Consider the following 23,342-nt stretch of genomic DNA (forward strand, 5'->3'; position numbering starts at 1 on the left):
CTCTGCCCAAACAGAAGCCTCAAAAACGACTATCAACACCCGGCCTCACCACGCCATAACGCCCTCAATCTTACCGAGCACACTGCACACTCTTTCAAACCTTACTCTCCCCCTTCGTACCCTCAGCACTCCCCTCCCCGCCCTTCTTCTCCTCCGGCGCAAACGTCAAACTGACACTGTTAACACAGTGCCTCTCGTCCGTCGGGGTGTCAAACCCTTCCCCCTTGAAGACGTGACCCAGATGCCCGCCGCAGTTGGCGCACACAATCTCGGTGCGCGTCATGCCGAACATGCGGTCCTCGTGGCGGACGACGGCGCCCGGCAACGAGTCAAAGTAGGCCGGCCAGCCGCAGCCCGACTTGAACTTGTGCGTGGCCTTGTAGAGCGGGGCCTCGCAGCCGGCGCAGGCGTAGACGCCCTCGGAAGGGTAGTGCTTGTCGAACTTGCCGGAGCCGGGGGGTTCGGTGCCCTTTTCGCGGAGGATGCGGAATTGTTCTGATGAGATGTTAGCCTCATCCATTACATATCCTTCGCGGGCTATAGGCACTGCTCGTCTCATGAAAGCCCGGCTTTTTATGAGAGACGCCATTTATGAGATAAAGTGAGAATATAGCAGACATACCCTTATTCAAAACAGCCCGCCACTCATCATCAGACCTCTTATCGGGGTACGACATCTTATCCTGCTGCGAAGCGGAAGATCCAAACAGAGCGCCCAGGAACGGGATCGAGGGCATGGAAGCGCGGAGCTGGCGGTTCGCTGCGAGGGGCGCCTGGGTGCCGAGGGACTGCGCGGCGCGGACGCGGGAAAAGTTGGAAAAGGTGTAGACGAGGGTTGAGAGGAAGGGTGAGAATCGCATTTGGCGGGCAATTCTCTTCTGGATCGCGAGGTACAGTGTGTCTCACCAGTCTTATGAGTCGGTGAGTTTGAGGTTGTTCTGATCACTAGGTAATTGAAGGTTGAGGTTGGAGGGAGGTTTATATAAGAACGTCGTCTGAAGATGTTACAGGACGAGGGGTGAGAAGTGAGGCAGTGGAGGGCAAGAGTGACAAATCGGAGCTCGGGTTGTCCAATGATTTGTAGCTGTGGCCAGTGAGAAGCTGAGGGCGACCTGTTGCGTCAACGACTTTTGGCGGGGTGTGGTTCTGCAGTGCGAGGGTCCCCGGGGTCCGGGCTCGCTTTGGAGCTCCCGCCACAGCGGCACTGCAAGCGCCACAGCGTGGAATCATGATGGAATCACGGCAAAGGATTCCACGACGCGCCCGTTATCCGAGGATCCACCGGGTCAACTTTTGGAATCCTCACATCAGCATCAGCCACTCATGCAGTTTGGAATCAGATCGTGGAGATTTAGACATCTGCAATGTTACGATTAAATGATTTGATTTTCTTTTCTGAAGAAAGCCTCACATGCCATACTTGAGGCTCCTATCGACACCTCACCAAACACCCGCCTGAGATGAGCTCGAAGACTCCTGGGGCAACTCCACCAACTTTTAAGACGCCTCATACTCATTTCACTCAACCCGCCCAACTGCCGCCTCTCACCAAACGCCGTTCCACAATGCCTTCGCCTCATCTCATATCATGCCACTCATAATGTTCCTGTTCCTGAAAGTGATCTCCCAAAATGAGCGCTTAAAAGTTGGCCTTGCCGGCAAACTTCTCATTCTGAACAACCTCGACCCAGTAGTTATCAGGATCCAACAAGAAAGCAACATTCTTCATGCGGCCGTCAGTGAGGCGCTTCTTCCAGTTGCACTTCAACTCCTCGAAACGCGCGCACGCGGCGTCAATGTTGTCAACCGTGACGCCTATCCTCTTGTTAGTATCCTTTGACCTCACTCAGTTAGATGCAGTAAAAGAAAACTCACAAATGTGACCGAAACCCTGGGGCTGATCATTGCCGTTGTGGTAGCTGAAGCTCTCGTCCTTCTCCGTGCCGTGGTTCCAGGTCAGCTCGAGGATGCCCTCGCGCTGCGCCTGGCTCTCACCCTCCTTGAGGTCGCCGTAGGCCAGGAAGAAGAGGGTGAAGTCGCTGGCCTCGTTCTTGCGGATCAGCGTCATGCCCAGGACGTCCTGGTAGAACTTGAGCGACTTTTCGTAGTCCTTGACGCGGAGCATCGTGTGGTTCTACGTCCACAGAGGGTATTTGTCAGCGGTTCCTGCGTCAAAGAGGGCCCAAAATAAAGACAGGTAGTCTCACCATTCTGTAGGTGGTCACATCCGTGGTGGTGATACTCTCCGTCTGCTCAATCGGCTTCTGGCCGATAATTTCAACCCAGTACTGATCGGGATCCAACACGAACGCAATGTGCCGCATCTTGCCGTCCGTCAGCTTCTTCTTGAACGCGTACCCGGCGTCCTCGAGGCGCTGGCACGCCGCCTGGATGTTGTCGACGCTGATGCAGGTGTGTCCGAACCCGCGGTGCGGCTCCGTGTTGCCGTTGTTGATCTTGTACTCCGGGTCGTTCTCGGTGCCGTAGTTGTGTGTCAGCTCGATGATGCCCTCACGGTCGAACGTGCCGTTGCCGGCGGACCGCGCATTGGGCGAGTCGTAAGCCAAAAAGTAGAGGTCGAACTTGGCCTCGGGCTGCTGGATCTGCTTGATGACCTTCATACCGAGGGTCTCGTAGAACTTTACTGTGAAGCCGGGGTGTCAATAGGGGTGCTGGAAGATGAGTGGTGATGATTGGTGCATACCCGAAGCCTTGGGGTCCTTCACTCGGATCACTGAGATTTATCAGCAAATATTTCTGAATCGGTCATGTACCAACTTACTCGAGTGGTTGAACTTGTAGTTCTTGACATCCGTCGTGGCAGCCATGGTCGCGAATTGACTGATTCGTCCTAAAGACACAAACCGCAATCAGTTACACTGCATCTCGGCGATGAGGCAGAAGAGATTGGGAGCCCATGAGCGCCAAGCCATTATACAAGACTCACCGATAGGTTTCGTGGAAAGTGTGTTCTGTATAAGCTTAATTCTCTGCAAGGCTCGGAGGGCGTTCATAGAAGCAACAAGGTTGGTTCATGCAATGGTTGCTTTCAGGAAGTTTGGGAGCGGGGGGGAGTCTTGACAATTATTTCGGGGATCGAAGCTGCATTAGATGGAGCCTTTCGGATATAACAGCTGGGAAAAAAGTGCATGACGATTTGTCACTGTCGAGCTGGGCTCCGTCTGTCTTGTCGCAGCTCCTTGTCTGAGCAAATAGCTTACCCCGCCACGAGAGAGCTGCCCCTCACCAGATCCCCACTGACGTCAACATGAAGCCAATAGCACAGCACGCCGATTCCCCGTCTTACTCGAGGCCGCTCCGGACCCGAACGCCATCGGGCGACTAGTCGGAACAAGAACAGCAACTCGGCTCAATTGAGCCGGAAAGCACTGGTCACGCAAGAAGGACCTGTTTCCACGAGGGAGATATCTTCTACGTGGATACCCGCTGTGATTGATCTCGGAAGTCTATTCTAAGCACGCCTGCTGCAGAGCGTCTGTTTCCCATCCTGTCAACAAGCCCTGCTCTCCATTTTGCCCGCTGTCTGATGCAATCGCTTCCGGTTCGCCGACACACAAACAATCTCATATGTAGTACATTGTGTCCTTCAAGTTCTCATGCACGCTGACGCTCAAAGTCGACGGGCCACCAACGGTACTGCCAGTCTCCGACGCTTCCGACGCATCAAAGTGCTCAGGCCGGTGGACGCGAGCTCTCTCGCACACAATGTCTGCGTAATAGGCCGGGGGGCAGATGCTGACGGCCTTGGTCGCTCGGCCAAACGAGTAGCAGAGGTCGTGGGTGAGCTTCTCCAGGTTATCCGCCGCTCTGTCGCCGACACCATACTTATCGCGGAAAATCTCGTCCAAGAGCACCGTGTAGTGAGCCGGGCGGGCGGTGCCCTTCAAGGCAGTGTGAGCTGTAAGGAAGAAATCCCAGTAACGCGCTTGAGTGATTCCACGATCGACAACCGTGCCGTTCTTGATGTTGCGCGACTTGGGATCCATGTCAGCTTCCGAGGTCGGATAGAATCGAGTCTGGTGGCGCTTGACAGAGACGATGATCGAGATCTTGGGCCTGCGGTTACCGTACATCGCGGTACACGCTTGACGGATCATGGGCAGCTCAATATCGAGGACTTGCGTGAACTGACCCTCAGACACGCCATCACGGTAGATGACGATGTATTCCGGAAGGTTGCCCTTGTTGTGCGCTCTCCAGAGCTCGAGGCGACGCTTGAAGTGGGTGACCAGCTCGTTACCAAGCATTTCCTGACGACTGTCCTGTTCCCAAGCGACGCCCGGCCATTGACCCATGTCCTTATCAACGCTGGCGACCAAGCCGACCAGACTGGGTGCCGAATTCTTGTCATTTGGCATGTTGGTCGGGTGAGTGACGTCGTAGCCAACGATCATTGTCTTCCCCTGGTTGACAATGTCAATAGGATCCTTGACGATGTGGTTGACACCACCATTCTTCAGGTTCCATTTGAGGCCGACGTTGGCATAGGTCTGCTTGTTGTCCTTCATGAAGGTTTTCTCCACAACGCACACAGAGTGGAAGCCATACACCGTATCTGCGAGCTTCTTGACGGTGCTGTACAATCCAGTATCCTGTCTGGGAAGGACGATGAGCAAGAAGAGACCCTTGGCATTGTGCTTCTTGAACTTGAAGTACTCGTCCAGCTTCTTGAAACGATCAGCGATTGCGCCGGCGCTGTCGGCTACTTCGTGATCTGGAAGTTCAATAGGAGCCGAAAGGCTCATGCCGTTGGTCCTAAGCTCTTGAGCAAAGGCGCCGACGACTCGTTCCACTTCACTTTTCGAGCTCCTTGAGTATCGGTCCTTGATACGCACCCATGTCCAGCTACTGATATTGGGTCCCGCCTTGGCAAACTTGGCATTGATCATGTTCCATGAGCCTTTTGAAGCGGTGATGCTCTTGTTCGCATACGAAAGATTAGGCGCGATTAACTCGCGACCGTGGACGGTCAAGAGATTCTTGTCGACCTTGAGGCCAAAGTCCTTGACAACCTCGCTGTCGAGGCCCAAAGCTTTGCAGCTGTCGAAAGTGAGGGAGATGGCGTTGCTAAAGGGGGATCGACAAGCAAAGTTGAGCATCTCGGTCGTCTCCTGGCCGTTGAGCTTTGCGCGAACAGCTTGGCCGGCAATGATGGTGCACTGCTCAGCTGGGAAGAATGTCGGCTTTTCGCGGGTTCCAAGGTTGACGAGAGGCAAGGTGAGATCGGGAGCTGTGCCGTACTTCCAGGTCCAATATTGCTCGACGGTGTACATGCCTGGCGGTCTGTTGTTCATCACCGTCCTTTGTCCGTCTGCTGGCTCCATCCTGAAGGACACCTGGCGAGGGCCACCGTAGTGCCATGGATCCGCAATTCTAGCATCGTTGCTCCTGAGGTCTCCCCTGTATGCAAGGCCGAGAACCGTCTTCTTACGGGTGATCTCTTGTCCCTTTGCATCCTTGAACTTGATCTCGACACGAGTGCGAGCCAGAAACTTGGACAAGGCGCGAAGTCTGGTGATGTTCCGTGTGGCATCTGCAGGGCTCCTTTGGAAGACATCGACCTGAGACCAAAGGCAAAGGTCGCGAATACTGACGGGCATCTTGAAGACACCATGGGTGACGTTGACGTTCAAGAGCATTGACCCTGTGCCCAGTTTCACGCTTTGGAAGTATCCTCTAATAGCCGTGAGAGGATCCTGTTGGCCAAGCTGGTGACTGGTAGATCCTTGACCCCAAGGAAAGAACCGGCCCTTGCCAATAGCAGTGACCTGGTCGTTCTTACGGGCAGTGTAGCCGAGAATGACGCCTAGAGCGTCGACAGAGGCTGCAAATCTAGGGAAGTTGGCTTCGTCCGGGTCGCTCTTGTCAATCATGGTCTGAAGATACTCCTTCATCTCCTTCAATGGAGCTGCTGTTTCGCCAACGATCTTAACCAGGTAGCTCTCTGACCTGTCGGAATTCTCCTGCCTGAGGATAACCTTGATGGGGTTGACGGCCAACTTGAGCTTCTTCAGAGAGATGAGCTGGCTTTTGAACTCGGTGGCGAGAATGGCGTTTGGCTCAAGGTTCTTCAACTCTTCGAGAGCAGCTTGAAGAATGATCTTCAATTTGCGAGCCGGGATGGAAGATGGAGGGCCATCGCTGCCGCCGCCGCCGCTACTGCTGCCACCACCTCCAGGCTGGGCCTTCTCCTTGCCCTTGCCCTTGCCCTTAGGTGTAGACTCCTTCTCCTTAGTTTCGCCCTTGCGGACTTCAAGGTTGTACCGCCAAACGGCGTCAGGGTTGACGGTGAGGTGGAAGTAGTTGGCCCACAGGATGACCTTTTTGCCTTTGGTCCCGTAGGCAGGGCGACGGGGCATGAGTGCGGCCGAGTTCGCTTCAGTGAGCGTCATCGAGCTCATCTTCTTGAAAAGTTGGGCGTCCTCAGACTGGTGAGCCTTGATGATGCGATTCTCGAGCTCGATTGTGCCGCGATCGGGTTGGGGAATTGGCTTGTTCTGACTGCTGAGAGTTAGTCGAGCTTTAGCGATGGCTGTGATCTTGAACCTACCCGAAGAATTGAGACTCATTCTCGAATGGGTCTCTGAAGCCGCCGTAACCACCTCGTCCACCACCACCTCGTCCACCGCGGTCAAAGCCGCCTCGTCCTCCCCGGTCACCTCTGAAGCCACCGCCACCCCGGTCACCTCGGAAGCCACCACCACGGCCACCACGATCACCTCCAGGACCGCCACCACGGCCGCCGCGGTCTCCTCTAAAGCCGCCACGTCCGCCGCCTCGGTCACCTCGGAAGCCGCCGCCATCGCCGCCTCCTCTAGGTTGGAAGTCACCGCCTCCACGCCCTCCTCCACCACGGCCTCCACGATCTCCACCACGGCCCCCACGATCTCCTCCCCGGCCACCACGGCCACCGCCCCGGCCACCACGTCCAGAGTCAGCCATTGAATAAGTGAAGGGATGTTCAGTAAAGCTGAAGCTACATAACAAATCAGTTACAAGTTCAATTGAGATTCCAGTGCTCGGCAACACGAACTGTGGGAGCGCTACTTACTGAACGAGACTGTATTCAGATATTCCTTGGCTTATTTATGTGCCCTGCGTCGTCAACGTGTAAGCATGAAAGAGCCCAGGTCAAGTATGCTTTCGGGGGAGAAGGCACATTTGACGTCGGCCAGCAAACGGCATGCCAAACGGAAAAGTGCAATGATTTGGCCAATGGCGAATTAAAGCAAAAAGAACAATGGTTGACAAATGATGAAAGTACCAAGGGCAACCGACGCGGGAGGCCGTCAAAGGTAAAACAATCAAGCCAAGGTAACAAAACGCTACTCAGCTGATGATCTTGGGTTGGAGGTGTTGCGTTAGTCCAGCGTGAAAGATGGGAGATGGGATGGGTGAAAGTATGTAGGTAGGTAGTGGATCTCAGTCCCGGTAGGGAGGCGGCGGGTATCCTTGTGTGTCTGAAGTGGGGCACTGCACCAGAGAAAGTCAAAAAGGGTCTTTCCGGCTCCTTCACGACGGTACTTGGAAGTCCGGGGTAGCTTCGGAGGAGCGACTACCTACTTAAGCTTAAGGTGAAGGTCACTATGGTGCAAAAAGAGGCTCAATCAGGGTGGCAGGCAGTTTCGTAGCTTCCCACTGTTGTGAGAGCACCTGCAGATAAATATGGATGATTTGTCCAAGGCAAGCCAAACTGACGATGCCCAAGCTGACAGTTTGCACAGGGACGTAATGCAATCGTTGGAAACCGTCATTGGGACCTATTATCGGTGTGTATCACCCTATCAAAGAACTTGAACTACTGTGGTAAAAAGTACTCTGTGCGACGCAACATCAAAGTGTAAAAAGGGCGGGGGAGGATGGCCTCCTTCGCCCAAGCACCAACGTCTGCTTGAAGCTCGCAACCAGCTGTCTTTCTCTCATTGCTCCCCAGGTGGCTCAGCCAACGCCCTGGCATACTAACGGTGCATGCACAAACCCAGATATCCAGGCGCACTCCCGATTGGTTGAATGCGTTTGATCAGCTTCGCAAGTACACAAGATGGTTGCAAAAGCACACCCACACCAGTCCCCAACTCCCGATAGACTGCCTGCCAGGTATATGGCCCATGACTAAGCCGACCAGTACAGACCGACCTCGCCTCAACTTACGACCATAACTATTTAAGGGTATAAAGACACCATCCCTAGTTTTCTCACTTTGCCGGTGCTTTCCTACCGGTAGATGCGTGCGTGTTCTGCTGTTCTGAACGTCGTTGACGATGCAGTCAAGCCCAAGACTGCAGGCGAGGTCAAGCCAATGCAGAAAGCAAAAAGGAGCGGTGTGTATCTGCACAGCAGGGAAGCAAAAACAAATGGAGTGCCTACCTTGAGTGAGGGGTACGATCATTTGGTTTGCAATCGGCAGCTGGCCGGACCAGAACCACCGGGAAGGCGGAATTGTGGCTGCTGATTATCCATGTCATCAAGTTTTTCGCTCTGCTATGGCACTTACCTTGCTTTCTTCGGGAGTCATATGCTATCAAGTCGAGAAAGCGTTTTATATCTGGCATTTAAGTAACATGAAGCTCACGATTTCCAAGCTAGCATATCGTGCAATCGCTATCGAAGTAGCGCATCATTGCAGTCCGTCGTTTGGGGTGGGGCCGGCTGAGAAGGGACCTGGCAGCGGTTACCGGGCGATTAGCTGCGTTGGAGATCCAGCGCAGGTTAACTGCATGCATACAGTGAGGACCCATTAGTTTCAATACACCTCCCAGTGCGTCAGCGTAAACCCACTAACTTCATTATACTAATATAAGTAATATCTCTGCTATTTAGGTGATAATTATAACTAAGAAAATTCTTAAAAATATTTTACTATTGAAATAATATGAAAATTATTTTTATAAAATTTTAGTAATTTTCTCTATTACTTAATTAATAGTTAAAAAACTAGTACCCGAATTTTTTAAAAACGTACTAACAAACACAGTATTATTCGCACTCTTAACGCCCTATAATCCACTATAAATAAAATTCATCTTATTATATTTTAATAGAGATTTAATAACACAACGAATTTAATACAAAACCTAATATAACTTTTTAACATAATAAATTATTACTTAATATATTATATTATGTTTTTATTTTTATTTTTATTGTTATGCTTAATGCTTATTTTTACTGTTGAAAATCCCTGATTTTGCGGGATACTGTGCGCTGTATGGACACTAATGGGTCCCCACTGTACCTTACATCAGGATGTGCCAAGCTACCTTACCTAGTGTGCCTAGGTAGATGAGTAAGTTGGTGCCCAAGTACGACTACCAACGACTCGAGAGATTGAGAGAGCGAAAGCGTGGAGCGTTACACGACCTCAAGTTGAGGAGGCACAAAAAGTAGAGTATGCAGCTTGGAGGATCATTTCAAATTGTTCAGATTTTACAATGATGCCCTCTCCCTATTTTCCTCTCAACACCGCAAACGCCCTCGTTGTGAACGCAGTTAGAAAACAACTTGTGAAAGGCAGTTTGTCGTCATCCCACAGCGCGCACCCTTGCATGACAGCGGACCACCGCATACGCCAGCATTGGCGGCAGCCCACCGGCGATTTGGAAGCATCGAGCAAACACGCAACCAAAGCATCATTGATCTCAACCCGTTGCTATTGGGCAGGCTTGACATGGCCCGCCGTAGCCACCTTGAGAATATCGCCTTCGAGCCCCTTGATGTGCACGAAATCGACACCCGCCCTCTCGAGCGCGCTCCGTCCGGTATTATCCTTGACGAACTTTTCCGGCTCCTGGACACCTACGTACACGGTCTTGATAAAAGACCGCAGCTGGAGAATCCTCTTGGTACAGGGCAGATTCCCACTGAGCCTCGTCGAGCACGGTTCCATGGTCGTGTAGAGCACAAGCGGCGTCTTGATGACGGAGCCCAGCTCCTCCTCGGTAACGTCGTGCTGTTGGGCCAGCTTCATGAAGCAGCACTGCTCGGCGTGCGTGTTACCTGGCAGCTCCAAGGTGTAGCCCGTCGAGATGACTGTGTTGGTGGCGGGGTTGACGAGGGCCGCTCCGACTCTGTAATTTGTCGGCTTTGGTGGTGACTGTTTCGCCAGCGAGAGCGCATATTGGAGGTACCCCTCGTGGTCGCCTGGCGCTATCGGTGCTGGTTGAATGCCCTCAACCTCTGATGCCATTTTCAGGATATACGGGAGTTGACTGGATTACTTCGAGTACAGTGCGACAAGTGAAATTATGAGGGTTCCCCGAGTGCTTTGAGATGTTTCAATACTGCAAGACGAATTGGGCTGGAATGGACTCTCACATGAGATGGATCAGCTACAAAAAGTAGCTTTCATCAGTGAGCCGGTCATCGTGGGAGGGGCAGAGGGGCAGGGAGTGAAGCTCTTGCCTCAGCTCAGCGCATCGGTGCCGCAAGCCCCGTTTCGCCGACTTTCTCGACGCACGGACTGCTAATCGACCCGGTGCTTAAACGCATGCGCCCCACCACTTTAGCAGGCGCGTCTCCGCGAGCTTGAGCGCGTCGCAGAGCTCTGAGTGGGCTTTCTGTCTATCATCAACCCAACATTCACATCCCCACAGCCTTCAAAATGTCATCTCCCGACGAGCTTGTTGACGACAGTCCCCCAGAGATCGACCCCTATGAGATCTTGGGACTCGGACGCGAGGCTACACCAGAACAGGTCAAGTCTGCCTACCGAAAAGCAGCACTCAAGAACCACCCAGGTAAGAGGGAGCAGCCCACCATCGTCGTGGGGCATGACTGACATTACTTCTCGCGCAGACAAGGTCTCCGACGACCAGAGAGATGAGGCGAAGGAAAAGTTCCAAGCCATCGCTTTCGCATACGCCATTCTCTCTGACCCGGCACGACGCAAGCGATACGACACAACCGGCTCTACATCCGAGTCCATTATCGACTCCGAGGGCTTCAACTGGTCCGACTATTACCGCGAGCAATTCCAAGATGCGATCTCTGCAGAAGCCATCGAAAAGTTTGCCAAGAAGTACAAGGGCTCCGACGAGGAGAAGGACGACGTCTTGATCGCCTACGAAAACTCCAAGGGCGACATGGACGGGATCTACGAATCAGTCATGCTAAGCGACGTGCTCGAGGACGACGAACGGTTCCGCCAGATCATCGACGAGGCTATTGCCAGCGAAGATGTCCAGGCATACAAGCGATACACAAAGGAGAGCAAGCTGTCAAAAGCGGCTCGCGTCAAGGCAGCAAAGGGCGAGGCGAACGAGGCCGAGGAGTACGCCAAAGAGCTTGGAGTTCACGATAAGCTCTTTGGCGACAAAAAGGGCAAGGGCAAGAAGAAGGGCAAGGATAATGGAGAGGCCGACCTGGCCGCGCTCATTAAGGGCAACCAGCAAAAACGTGCAGGTTTTCTGGACGATCTCGCTGCCAAGTATGGAGCCACCAGCCAGCCTAAAAAGGGCAAGAAGAGGGTCGTGGAGGAGGAAGAGCCGTCAGAAGAGGCATTCCAGGCTGCAGCTGCACGGCTGAAGAAGCCCAAGGCAGATTAAAGCAAACCTGCCAAAGCGGGAAGAAGATCGAAGCGGTAAAACATGGCATTTCTGGATTGGCGTCTAAGGCTTGGGGGAAACCGGCAAGGATATGGAATCTTGGTATGGGACTCAATCGCATGAATGAAAGTGATATTTCTGAATTTTTGGAGACCTTCCACGTCTTCACGATCATGTTCGATAACTCCCAACTTGGCGGATGGTGACGAGTGCTTTACTCTAGCACTATTTGGATGCAAAGTGCTTCATGTCACTAGTTAAGGTGAGGTAATGTGAGGTAGCACTTGTATCAGCATGGGGTCCTGAACGGTAGCGCCACAAGGCGGGGCACTCAGCACTGCAGTCGCTAAAACATCCCCAGGTCAACCACGAAAGTTTACTTTTCCCCAAAGAACGGAATCTCCCTCTATCACGTACATGTTCCAACGCGACGCGCTTTCGGAGCCTCAGAACGGCCGACCGCTCCCATCCGAGGTAACCTGCAGCTGACTATCACGACATTCCACGGTCAGGTCTTGTTTGAGGATGCCAAAGTGATCCTCAACCGACAATGCCATGACGAGCGATGTATCAATAGGCGGCCTCTATCCGCAGTACTGCCTGCAACGCTCCCCAACCTTCAACACATGGTGCCTCATGCAGGCATCCGACGTACACGCCCTGAAGACCGTGCCTGAATATGAAGGTAAAATTGCCGCCAACATGCCCAGTGTGCGTGGCTCCACAGGCTGACGAGTGAATACATGCTGCAGTTCAAAACTTCTACTTCTACAAGAACCTGCCTATCAAATGGGCACGCATCGTCGGCATCGTCGTCGCCGTGGACGACTTCCCGGGCCGGCGCATCTACACGGTTGACGACAGCAGCGGGGCTTGCATCGAATGCACAGTCGCGACAAAGACACCGCCGTCCGACAACAGCGCTACCAATCTGGACACCAACGGGTGGTTCACCAAACGACCGCAGCCGCAGCCTCCTGCCGACTGCGTCGACGTAGATGTCGGCACCGTCATCGATATCAAGGGAGGACTGGCTATGTTCCGTGAGGAGATGCAGATCAGGATCGAAAAGGTCAAGATTCTCCGGTCCACGGAGGAAGAAGTGGCGCTGTGGGAGAAGCGCACGCGGTTCCGGAACGAGGTGCTTCTGCCGCCGTGGGTGCTTAGTGAGAGGCAGATTCGGAAGTGTAAGAAGGAAGGGATGAGGGATGCCGAGAGCGAGGAGAGGAAGCGCAAGAGGGAGAGGAGGCGCGAGGAGAGGAAGAAGGAGGAGGAGGAGATGCGGCGCAAGACTGAGGCTGCCGAGGCGGCGGCTGCGCAGGAGAACCGGTATCGTGCATACAAGTTGAAGAAAGCAGATGGATCGCAGCCGATGGTACAGACCAGCCAGGTCTTGACGGCAGTTCCAACTACAACTGCGGCTGCGGCTGCACCTATCGTGGAGGATCGATACCGTGCCTACAAGTTGAGGAAAGGAGACGGATCGCGCCCGATTGCGCATGCTGGCCAAGTCATCGCGGCGGTACCGACTGAGGCTACGGCTGCGTCGGTCGTGGAGGACCGATATCGTGCCTACAGTCTGAAGAGGGGGCACTCAACCCAAGAACAGCAGCCTCAACGAGTCGCGAGGCCGGCCCCGAGTCCGGCCGCGGAAGACCGTTATACAGCCTACAAGATCAAGAAAGGAGGAGACAGTCGGCCGGTCATGAGGCCAGATGCTACGGCTATTCACACCGCTGCTGCCGAGGCCGTGGAAGATCGGTACCGCGTTTACAAGCTGGGCAGGTCTGGGGCTAATAGCCTGGAGAAGAAAAGATGAGACTGTGCAAGAGGAGCAACATTCTCTTGGTTTCTGGTATACGGTTCATTATAGGCGCTTGGGGCGCTTGGGAGTAAACTTGCTTTCGATACCCGCGATTGGCTCTGCGATTTCAATTGACTACTATTACTATCCATTATATGATGCAGACTACACTTCCGACACCATCTTTCGCCTGACGCTACCTTCATCGAATTGTACAATTCATCTGCACATGTTCCAGTTCACAGCAGCAAGCCAAGTGTGGTCACTGACATTCGCCAAGATGACGCCAAGGATTTCTCCAAGATCATATTGCCTGGTGATAGGCAGAAGAAGCTGGTTACACTGAGAAGAAGCAACCTCTTGTCGCCAATGCGTCAGCAAAGGGCATCTTCTGACCACTGTCGTCAACCTCAGCTCAACATCTGCTCTCGCAACAATGGCCTGTAGTTGCAGTTACCACCCCGATCCAGCTGCTCAAAAGTCAGCGATGCCATTACTCTTACGTCACTGGCCCGAGTGTCTCGCTAAAGGCAAAGAGAGGGACGACGATATGCCCCTCCATGGCTTTGGTCCCTGGAGATGGAAGTCATTCTTTTCGCCCCAACGGGTCTCAATTATACGTGCATACCATCGTATTCGAGGCCAAGTGACCTGTTGCTCTGTCAATTGCACCGGTCATTTTTGCCAATATTGGCTGATTTCCCCTCCCTTCTCGGACTGTCAAGCGGCAGCTTGGATGCCGAAGAGTCTCCACGCCAAGGGCAGGCACGCGTCAGCCAAAGAGGGTCGTTTCGTTTGGGTGCTGCATTAATCGTGCATACTTAACCTCATGAGTCGAGACTCCCCATCGCAACATCTCTCTCCAATTGCGCTTGCCAGAAAAAGACCCAAGACCGCCTAGTTGAACCAGTACACATACCTACCTTGTCTTTATCTTACTTGCCGGTCTTTTTGCGGCTGCATCGCGTCTTGTCGCCCAACGCGGTCCTCAGACCATTGCCAGTGCCGCTGTTGCCAGCCACAACATCATCGTCGCTTCATCAGCTCTTGGGCAAAGACTCAAGAAGCCTCTGCTGCCATCAAGACACGGCCACCACCGACGCCTACCTGTCTTGATTGATCGCGATCCCTCAGTGCCTAGCACCTTATCCTATCTCATCACGCGGCTCTCATTGCTCTGTACCTAGACCTAGTTCCCCGGCAAGCCGCTCTGCATTCCTAACCAGGTGAGACCTATCCATTGTTTCTGGGACCGGTACATTCCCTTCACATTCTTGGCCCATACGTTGCGCGGTAACGCTGCAAATCTTCACGTTCTGGACTGCGGCAATCCCACCCGTGGGCTTACCACTATCGGTTCACCGAGGACTGTCCATTGTTGATGTGTGGCTGCTTTCACCATGACACCTGTTTATATGAGTTGGAGCACCGCTCCTATACTACCTCATGCAGAATTGAGGAACTTCTCTCCCTGCCACGCGCTACCTAACATCACCCCAAAAGCCAGAAACAGGCTTGAACATCCTCTACAACCTCATACTAACACAATAAGATCATTGCCTCCCCCGCAATGGCGGGCTTTCATAAGAAAATGGGGATCCTCAGGCTAACTTTGATACAGGTCCTCCTCTGCGAGAACGCACTCGCCCTATTTCACCAGCAACACGTTCGCCTTCACGATACTCACCCGGATTCGGTGTCTCTCGGCCAATTGAACGTCCGGGCTTTACTCCTCGATAGTCGTGATATAGCTTGCCTGACAGAGACGGCGAACGTAACCGTAACAGTCAGGGCCACGAAAGGATCACAGCAAACATCGGCACCAGCATTGGATAACTCCCAGGTTCCCAACGTCGTCACCAGCGCCGAAGCTAGCGGAACAGTAGTGATCTTGCCATCTCTAACCAACACAGCGCCTCAAACTTCTGGATACGTTGCGACTGGTCTTACTGCATCGGGCAAGGTTACGTCTTGCCCTCTTATGTCAAACCCTATTCCGACGCCTTCATCTCTCATCGACACAGCGGCGCCTGCTACTTCAGTTGCGCCACTTCCGTCTGCACCAATGCCTTCCGGAGACATCTTTTCTGAGCCCATTGGCACTGGGGCACCCCCGGGCACCATCTCTGCCCGCAGTGATCACCCGGTTCCGAGAAAGGGCATCACCTCGAGCTCACCGATTCAGACAAACAAGTTTTACTCCAACTTCTTCCTCGGAGACCAGACGGCGCCGACGTACACCTACCCTTACGGCATAGCATGGGGGGCAGGACGAGGGGCCGCTGCCAGCTACGGCATGACGATTTCCCACATCGAAGCGAGCCAGCGTGTCTTCGGCCCGACCAAGGCGGATTCTGGAGCTGCGTCTTATTTCATTAACCCGGTAGGTATTCAATCAATGGTAATTAGCGCTCAGGAGCTCGGGTCGGACACCGCGGTGGGAATCGACAGCATCACGGCCTTCTCTGCAACAATTCACCTGAAGCCGAATGCCCAAGCTGTGCCGGCGGTTTCTTTCCCTCTCGTCCAAGGAATGCCCTTCATCACAGCCCAGTATGCCGGCGCGACCCCCGTGATCCGCACGGGAGTCTTTTTCAGGACGGTTACGCGGGTGACACAGGACCCCAAGGCCGGCGTTGCCAAGTACACTTTCCAGCTCGAAGACGGCAAGATCTGGCGGTTGTACGCATATGCAACCACCGGATCCCAGCTTAACCTGCAGGTTGTCAACAACGGTCTCGCCCAATCAACGCAGCCTTTCTACGGAATTATCCAAGTCGCCAAGGATCCCGGAAACGGAGAGGCATTGCTTGACCAGGCGGCCGGTGTTTATCCCACGACAGTCGCGCTGTCGGGCTCAGTGAGCGGCACTACGGGCTCGTACACGTTCAAGTTTGCCAAAGATGGTCATCCTGATGGCAAGCTGGTCATGTACGCGCTGCCGCACCATGTCTCCTCATTTGATTCTACAACAAGAAACGGTGTTCAGCCAGTTCAGCTCATGACTCCTGCCAAGGGTATCGCAACAGCAGTCTTGGCTGACCAGTGGACGATGCAAGAGTCGAACTTGCCTGTGAGCATGGGTTTCGCTCCTTGGAGCCCTGACCAAGGCAGTCTCACCACGCTATCTGACAATGCCAAAGTCGTGATCCGCGGGATAGCAGCCCAGGAGGTATCCCAGGACATGATGGCTCAGTCTGATCTGGATTCAATGTACTTCAGCGGAAAGGTAAGTCTGCTTCAAATATCTGTGAAACGTCTCAACTAACTCGCAACTAGGCCCTGGCCAAGTTTGCCTTACTGATTATTGTGATCAATGATATTTTGGGCGACCCAGCATTGGCGCAGTCAGGCCTGAACAGGCTCAAGGCAGCGTTTGCCACGTTTGCTACCAACAAACAAAAGTACCCGCTGGTATATGAGAGTGAGTTGCGGTTTCTCGAGACGATACATACATCCCGCTAACCAGACCCAGGCGCTTGGGGAGGTGTCGTGTCTTCGGCAACCTACGTCACGGGCAACGACGGCGCCGACTTTGGCAACACGCAGTACAATGACCATCATTTCCACTATGGCTACCACATTCTTGCAGCCGCAGCCATTGCTCATTTGGACCCGAGCTGGCTGAGTGCGAACAAGGACTATGTGAATGCCCTGGTGCGAGATGTGGCCAACCCCAGCACCCAAGATACCTACTTCCCTACCTGGCGTGCTTTCGACTGGTACCATGGCCACAGCTGGGCCCATGGTCTGTACGCCTCGTACGATGGAAAGGTGAGTTGCGCTTTTCCTCGAGGTCCAAAGCGCATGAACTAACATCACGGACAACAGGACCAAGAATCAAGCTCCGAAGACATGATGCACGCCTACGCCCTCAAGATGTGGGGTGACGCCTCGGGCGACAGCATGCTCTCGTCGCGAAGCAACCTCCAGCTCTCCATCATCGCCCGCGCCCTCCAGGACTACTACCTCTACAAGAGCGACAATGTCGTACAGCCACCCCAATTTATCGGCAACAAGGTGGCCGGCATCCTCTTTGAGAACAAGATTGACCACACGACCTACTTTGGCGCTAATATCGAGTTCATCCAAGGTATTCATATGATTCCCCTCCTCGCGCCCTCGCCTTTTGTCCGCACACCGGCCTTCGTCAAGGAAGAATGGGACGTGTACTTTAGCAACGGACGCGTCGATACTATCGCGGGCGGCTGGAGGGGTATCATCTATGGAAACCTTGCGACGATTGACGGTAAGACGGCGTGGAACTTTTTCAACAGCTCCAACTTTGATCCTAGCTGGATCGACGGCGGCGCGAGTTTGACGTGGTACTTGACGTATGCAGCTTGTAAGTCTCCTTCCGATCTCAGCCTTGTCACAGTACGAGCAAATACTAACACATCATCTTCCAGTGATGGGCAACGTCTAAGACGTTTTTCAACACCCTGAATGGGAAACCACACCCAGTCCTGATTCAACACTTACATGACTGGTGTATGGAATGAACGACATGAAGATCAACGAAGGGCGGCACCATTCGAATTCGGTTTTCTCTTATTTCTTTTTTTTTCTTATTGCGCGTGGACGAAGTAATGAACGACGAAACAACAATGAGCAACGAGCATGACATGAAGAGATGGGAACAACGAAACAAATGTAATGCCTCAATACGAAACACGACACGAAATTCCTACGACACACATGCCCTACTCAAACAGAACCTTAGATTATATCTTTTTATCACGAAGAAAGAAACTTTTTGCAATTGCCTCTCAGCCTTTGACTGTCCATACTGAGGACACAAAAGTGAAAGAAAAAAGTGCCTGCCAAGTGAATAAATGCCAAGCCTCTCCCTCTCTCTCATCTCAAGTCGTCAAAACGTTCATCTGTCCTCTGATCATAACGATCTGGCTGATATTATAAGCGACCGTGGTAATAATTCAGACGAAATGAGCCCGCCAAGACACGGTGACCATTCGGACCCCGTTGAATCATGTACATAATGTGTGAACAGATGAAATATGCAATACACACATCCGGTATCCCAAAAGACTGTTGGACAGCCAGCTGAAGAATGCAGGGTCTGCATCCCGCAGCGGTCACAATTCAGCCGAGCCTCGTGTGCACCTCACCTGCAGGCGGGCGAGACAGCTAAGCATCCCAAGCCTCGAGGTAGCTCAAGCAACGAGCTCGGGGCGTGCAAGCAAGGAAAACACGGCACATGCATTTTTATGATCCACCACCCCCTCCATCATTGATCAAGCGGGAGAGCAGCCCAGCAGCAGATTGACAAGAAAATCCCAGGGGGGCGGATGGGTTTCTCTTTGGCAGGGCCACGGATGACGCGTCACCCATCCACGTAACACGGGCCCCCGGCTTCTCTAGCTCTTGGGGGCAGCGAGGGGTACGGAGTGCGAATGAACGGGAAGAGAAAAAAGATTGGGGGCCGGAAGGCTAAGCTTTTTGGTCGCCACAATGCTTATTGCAACTGCTGGTTAGAATCAGGCTGCCGGCGGACAAAGTCTTGGTCTAGGTCTCTTGTGCAGAGAAACGATCAGCTTGATCAGCCAGATCTGTATCGATCTTGAAGTTGCAAAGATGGTGTCGAGATGCCGGTGTCTACTGTGTACTGCCACATAGACATAGCATCCAAACACCGTACGGCGACTTGCGCGCACTGACTGCCAACACTGTGCTTACTCTGGTATATACGGGGATCGAGCTTCCACATTCATGCCGGTTTTCGAGATTCAGAAAATCGTCCTGGATGTGGAGTGGAAGGCGAGATTTCGACTTCTCAGGAAGGTCATCAACTTGGCTTGCGATGTTGCTGCATCGCGTCAGAGCAGCAGGCATCTTATTGTATCAAGAGCCACGTGAGGTAAACTGCCTTGGCCTTGTAAGTCGAAGAATGGCCAGCGGTCACAAACCGCCATGGATGCAAGGTCTCGTTGATGTCTGTTCTTGCCAAGTCTCTTACCAGCTGATGTGTGATCCTTACTACTCGGAAATCGGCACAGCTGGCTCAGGTACGATGCCTTTCAGCTCGGTAGGGCATTGACTGACAGTGCACCAGAGATGACATCCCGTGTTGGGGCGAGGATATAAGACGAAATTCTAGTAGCAAGGTATTCGCGTAACCGTCATGCTTTTTTACCAAATCCGCGTTTGGGCGGATGTTGCAATAAAGGCCCTGCTACTTGTCCCAAAATTGATTTGATCTGAACCAAGTCCGCTGTGCTGGCACCTTGCTGCTCTGCCAACATCAGTGGATGCAGTCAGCTTAGAAGCATGAGTGCTGTGGCCGTGTTTGTCCGCTAGGATTTGCCAAGCATGATCATCGTTGGTTGTTTCTATGACGGGTGTCCATGAAGTCGACTTTGAGATCTTCATACCGGCAAGTCTTCGACATTGAGAGAAGCTACTGCTGCTTCTCCTTGCTATGTTAGCCGGCTGGCCAAGCCCTCAAAGCCACGTGCCTCTTACGAAGCACCCTACGCAACAGACAGCAGGTGCTTTGGCATCACCGTATCAGAAAACGTTGCCGGAGTTTAGTGGGGTTTGCTGTGTCTTTCGAATGGATGGTGGTGGCTGTGAAGGTGCCAGCGCACGAATTTCGCGTGGAAGCGCGCGCGCATGAAGCATGGTGTGGAGGATGACTCGGGATTCGGCTGGGAAGTAATATCAATCGGCGACAGGCCAGCCTCCGTGCCCGTCCCCGCAATTCAGAGTTGGGGAAGTAACGTCGGAAAGGCTAATGTAGAGCAGCATTTGACTAGAATATTACTGCGAGGCAGACGTGCCAAGCTCGAAGACCATGAGTCGGGCCATCAAATCGCAAGGCTGTGTGTGTGGCAATGAGCACATGAATTCTTTTCGGCTGAGTAAAAGGCCAAGACTGACGATGCTTGGCAACGAGGCTTTGATGATGGTGAGGACCGCAGTAAAGCGGCAGCAAAGTTTATCGATAAAGAATCATGGCGATAAGGGGACCAACGTAAGGGGATTCCTGGCCCCATGTCCGGTCAAGGTTCGAAATGGCATTCAGCGATGGATTGGGGGGTCCGTAGATCGGTGCAGGGGACTCCGAAAGCGAATGGACAGGGCGGACCCCCGCCACCCTCAGCAAGCCAAGGCAAGGCGTTTCGCAGGGCAACCGAAAACAGCATTTGGCCAGAGAGTAGACTCTGGAGCTTGTTTGTCGCCGTCGTTGTCGTTTTGGGTGTAAGATGGAACTCTGGGCGCCCTATCTGAGCCCGAGGTTGTATGGATGCTCTCCATATTGTGACCGAAATAACTCGGAGGGTTGAATCGAAGCAAAACTCTTCAGACGAGCACAGCACTTTGGGTCCCGTTTGACGTTTGGGACAAAGTCGAGGGCGGCGAAAATGGGCCAGCAACTGGGGCTCTGCTACGAATACAGTAGTGCGAGCGTGGTATTGGCACGATTGGGTAGCAAGTGCCATGGTGAATAGTGGGCTGGAGCTCGAGCTGTTTGTCGCATATCGTCTGGTCCCCTGAGCCGAAAGTCAAGACGAATTCCCTGAGAGTGGGACGGCTTCGTGCCGAGACGAGGAATTGTGGAAAGGCAGTGTCAAGCCAAGACTGAGCTTGATCATTTTTGACTCCAGGGTTTGGAAGGTTGCTGAGGCAATGCGAGGCGGGCGCGCAGCATTGGGTTCGAACAAGATGAGTGTGGGTGACCAACGGGCAACGATAGTGTTTGCATTTTTGATAGGGGCTGTCCAGCGAATGTATCGATAACGATGGTCTCTCTTCTTTTCGATGCGAGGAGCCGTGTAGCATGTGGATTGTGTTCCTGGTGACAAGGGAATGGAAAGTTGACAGCAGACGATGACGGAAAGCATGGGAGCTATCGGTAGCGTGATGGATAGCAGGTACGTATCCCTCGGAACCTTCGTACTTGGGGAATTGGAAGGCGCTCCTACTGGCGGAAATGTGGGAGGGAAGGAGTGAGCGAGTTCACAAGTGACATTGTGCAAGAGCAACTCAGGGAGGGAGGGATCCAGGGAAAGCTCCTTAGCTCACTGCTCAAGAGGGTAAGTGGGCGGGCGCCGAACAGGAAACAGCGGAGAAAGATGAGAAGCAACGCCAGACAACACAGCCACGCTTGGCATCCTAGCAAGCTCCTCATTGGGCGCCGCCAACATCACCCCAACCTCACCCCTTGGCTTTGGAAAGACTGAAACCTGTTCGCTACTGGCTAACCCGTTGTATGACGTTTGGGAGGGCCTTTCTCTCCCCTAGTAAAGTGGTTTTCACTGCAAAAAGGCCCATGGTCACTCAAAGCTTCTCCTTCCGGCGGTGTTTTAGTGAGGTAGATCCGTACAATGCTGTCATACCGGGGTAATCAGCAATTGTCTTGAACGCCGGTAAAGCTGGATTCAGCAGCCATTGACAAGCTGAACAGTGCTAGTCTAGTGTAGTGTATCCGTATACCGACGTCGTTGAGTGGGTTTTCAATGGGTTGATATGCAAAATGTTGGTTTGGATATGTACCTTTTTGCATGTACCTTGCACTAACACGGCGTGCACCGTTCGTCCTTGCATGTATCCGGGAGGCCGCCCATGCATCCAGAAGTGTCATTCCTCGTTCCCGTCACTCCCTCTCGGCACCACAATCACACCAAGCACCACCACTTTCGCAGCAGAGACTCAGAGCGTCTGTTTCGTCCCGTCCTGTTTCTCTCTTCTTTGGGTACCACGGCATCCGTCCCACGTTCTCCATAGTAGCCTGACAGGAAAAGGGGGCTGTGTTCGTTTCTTGTTCAACCCTTCTCCCCAGCCAAGACTCATTTGCCATCGCCTGAACTTCTTGGAACACGGCTTTGGACAACATATTGCTGCCGTTGCTACTTTTTCGGTAACAAATTACAAGCACTATCAATCACTATCAACCAGACACAGATTCGCCCGATACCAAGCCCGCCTCACCTTTTTTGCATCACCGCAGAGGCTACCAATTGGCCTTGCCCTTCCACACCATCTCTTTCTCAACGGTCAAGACACAGCAACACCCTTCCCCGTAGCCCTTCGTCGAGTCGCGTCGCTCTGCTTCAAGCCTCCTGCAGTCGTGCTGCAGCAGCATCCATCGCATCGTCACGCTCACTCGCACGTTCAATCCCAAGCACCCAAGGACCCAATCCACTTGGACCCCCTCCGGTCGATACACCGTCCACATAGATTCCTCTGTACTTTGGACTTGGCAGCCCAACACTGCTTGCCATTGCCTTGTATCTATTGGATCAAGCCGTCACTGAACCGTCCGCTACCTACCTTACCTTACTCCACTCTCTTTGCCGTCGGGCGGCGCAGGCACAGGGCCTCGAGCAGAAATCTCATCCGGTCCGTTGCGACTATCACTATCGGAAATACCCACGCGCAAAAGCTTTGTCTGCAGCTTAGGACTGCCGGCCGTGATAACAAGGTAGGGGACAGAAAAGGCCAAGCAACTCATCAAGTCACTTATAGGCGACATCATGGTGTGTAAGTACATTGCAATTCTCATTCTCTCTGCTTGATCTCGGTACGGATTTACCTTTTTATTCGCACTTTTACCACTTGACTTCTCTACCTGCCTTGTTACCTCTCTGAGCACAAATATCTCCGTTTACCACCCACGTTTGTATTATTCTGCCTTGAAACCCGCTTTGTACTTTCGCCCTTCGCACCTACTTTACCTTATGGTTTACCTGCGTCTACCAAACCTACCTACCTTGCCGCACTTATTCCACTTTCCCACTCTTCCGCTACGACATTACCTTAGTGTAGCCCCAGCAAGCCCCGTTGGACTTTCTTTCCGCCCCATGTCCTAGGTTCTTAGGTAGAGAAGCTGCATCCCTCCCCTGGACACCTTCACCTTGGCGCGCTAAGTCATTTCTACCACGGGGTGAAAGTCATTCACCATCTTTCCCTCCTCCAAGCCACACTCTGGCATCGCAACCACCCACCACCCG

At 53.1% G+C, this 23,342-nt stretch overlaps 8 protein-coding genes across 8 annotated transcripts; 3 read left to right on the forward strand and 5 right to left on the reverse strand.

Annotated features, from left to right (window-relative positions):
* Positions 1 to 94: 94 nt before the first annotated feature.
* On the reverse strand, positions 95 to 860 carry CABS01_06795 (SelR domain-containing protein; the record flags this gene model as incomplete). Its single annotated transcript, XM_060540160.1, has 2 exons — positions 95 to 495; positions 623 to 860. The coding sequence occupies 2 exons, from the start codon at positions 858 to 860 to the stop codon at positions 95 to 97; spliced, it is 639 nt and encodes a 212-aa protein (XP_060403844.1).
* A 779-nt stretch (positions 861 to 1,639) lies between these two features.
* Positions 1,640 to 2,828, reverse strand: CABS01_06796 (lactoylglutathione lyase; the record flags this gene model as incomplete). The annotated part of the gene is made up of 5 exons (XM_060540161.1): positions 1,640 to 1,815; positions 1,876 to 2,134; positions 2,208 to 2,644; positions 2,705 to 2,734; positions 2,783 to 2,828. The coding sequence occupies 5 exons, from the start codon at positions 2,826 to 2,828 to the stop codon at positions 1,640 to 1,642; spliced, it is 948 nt and encodes a 315-aa protein (XP_060403845.1).
* A 756-nt stretch (positions 2,829 to 3,584) lies between these two features.
* CABS01_06797 (piwi domain-containing protein) lies at positions 3,585 to 6,963 on the reverse strand (the record flags this gene model as incomplete). The annotated part of the gene is made up of 2 exons (XM_060540162.1): positions 3,585 to 6,522; positions 6,572 to 6,963. 2 exons carry the CDS (start codon positions 6,961 to 6,963, stop codon positions 3,585 to 3,587), a joined length of 3,330 nt encoding a protein of 1,109 aa, XP_060403846.1.
* A 2,707-nt stretch (positions 6,964 to 9,670) lies between these two features.
* CABS01_06798 (cytidine and deoxycytidylate deaminase zinc-binding region) lies at positions 9,671 to 10,207 on the reverse strand (the record flags this gene model as incomplete). The annotated part of the gene is made up of 1 exon (XM_060540163.1): positions 9,671 to 10,207. One exon carries the CDS (start codon positions 10,205 to 10,207, stop codon positions 9,671 to 9,673), a length of 537 nt encoding a protein of 178 aa, XP_060403847.1.
* A 414-nt stretch (positions 10,208 to 10,621) lies between these two features.
* Positions 10,622 to 11,564, forward strand: CABS01_06799 (DnaJ domain-containing protein; the record flags this gene model as incomplete). Its single annotated transcript, XM_060540164.1, has 2 exons — positions 10,622 to 10,757; positions 10,816 to 11,564. 2 exons carry the CDS (start codon positions 10,622 to 10,624, stop codon positions 11,562 to 11,564), a joined length of 885 nt encoding a protein of 294 aa, XP_060403848.1.
* Positions 11,565 to 12,119: 555 nt separating this feature from the next.
* On the forward strand, positions 12,120 to 13,383 carry CABS01_06800 (OB-fold nucleic acid binding domain-containing protein; the record flags this gene model as incomplete). Its single annotated transcript, XM_060540165.1, has 2 exons — positions 12,120 to 12,249; positions 12,317 to 13,383. 2 exons carry the CDS (start codon positions 12,120 to 12,122, stop codon positions 13,381 to 13,383), a joined length of 1,197 nt encoding a protein of 398 aa, XP_060403849.1.
* A 1,555-nt stretch (positions 13,384 to 14,938) lies between these two features.
* CABS01_06801 (glycosyl hydrolase family 81) lies at positions 14,939 to 17,794 on the forward strand (the record flags this gene model as incomplete). Its single annotated transcript, XM_060540166.1, has 5 exons — positions 14,939 to 16,597; positions 16,648 to 16,792; positions 16,844 to 17,142; positions 17,200 to 17,713; positions 17,778 to 17,794. The coding sequence occupies 5 exons, from the start codon at positions 14,939 to 14,941 to the stop codon at positions 17,792 to 17,794; spliced, it is 2,634 nt and encodes an 877-aa protein (XP_060403850.1).
* Positions 17,795 to 22,503: 4,709 nt separating this feature from the next.
* Positions 22,504 to 22,867, reverse strand: CABS01_06802 (uncharacterized protein; the record flags this gene model as incomplete). Its single annotated transcript, XM_060540167.1, has 2 exons — positions 22,504 to 22,602; positions 22,673 to 22,867. The coding sequence occupies 2 exons, from the start codon at positions 22,865 to 22,867 to the stop codon at positions 22,504 to 22,506; spliced, it is 294 nt and encodes a 97-aa protein (XP_060403851.1).
* Between the last annotated feature and the right edge of the window lie 475 nt (positions 22,868 to 23,342).

Source organism: Colletotrichum abscissum (genome assembly GCF_030869225.1).
Source record: "Colletotrichum abscissum strain IMI 504890 chromosome Unknown Scaffold_14.1, whole genome shotgun sequence".
NCBI classification, from domain to species: Eukaryota; Fungi; Ascomycota; class Sordariomycetes; order Glomerellales; family Glomerellaceae; genus Colletotrichum; species Colletotrichum abscissum.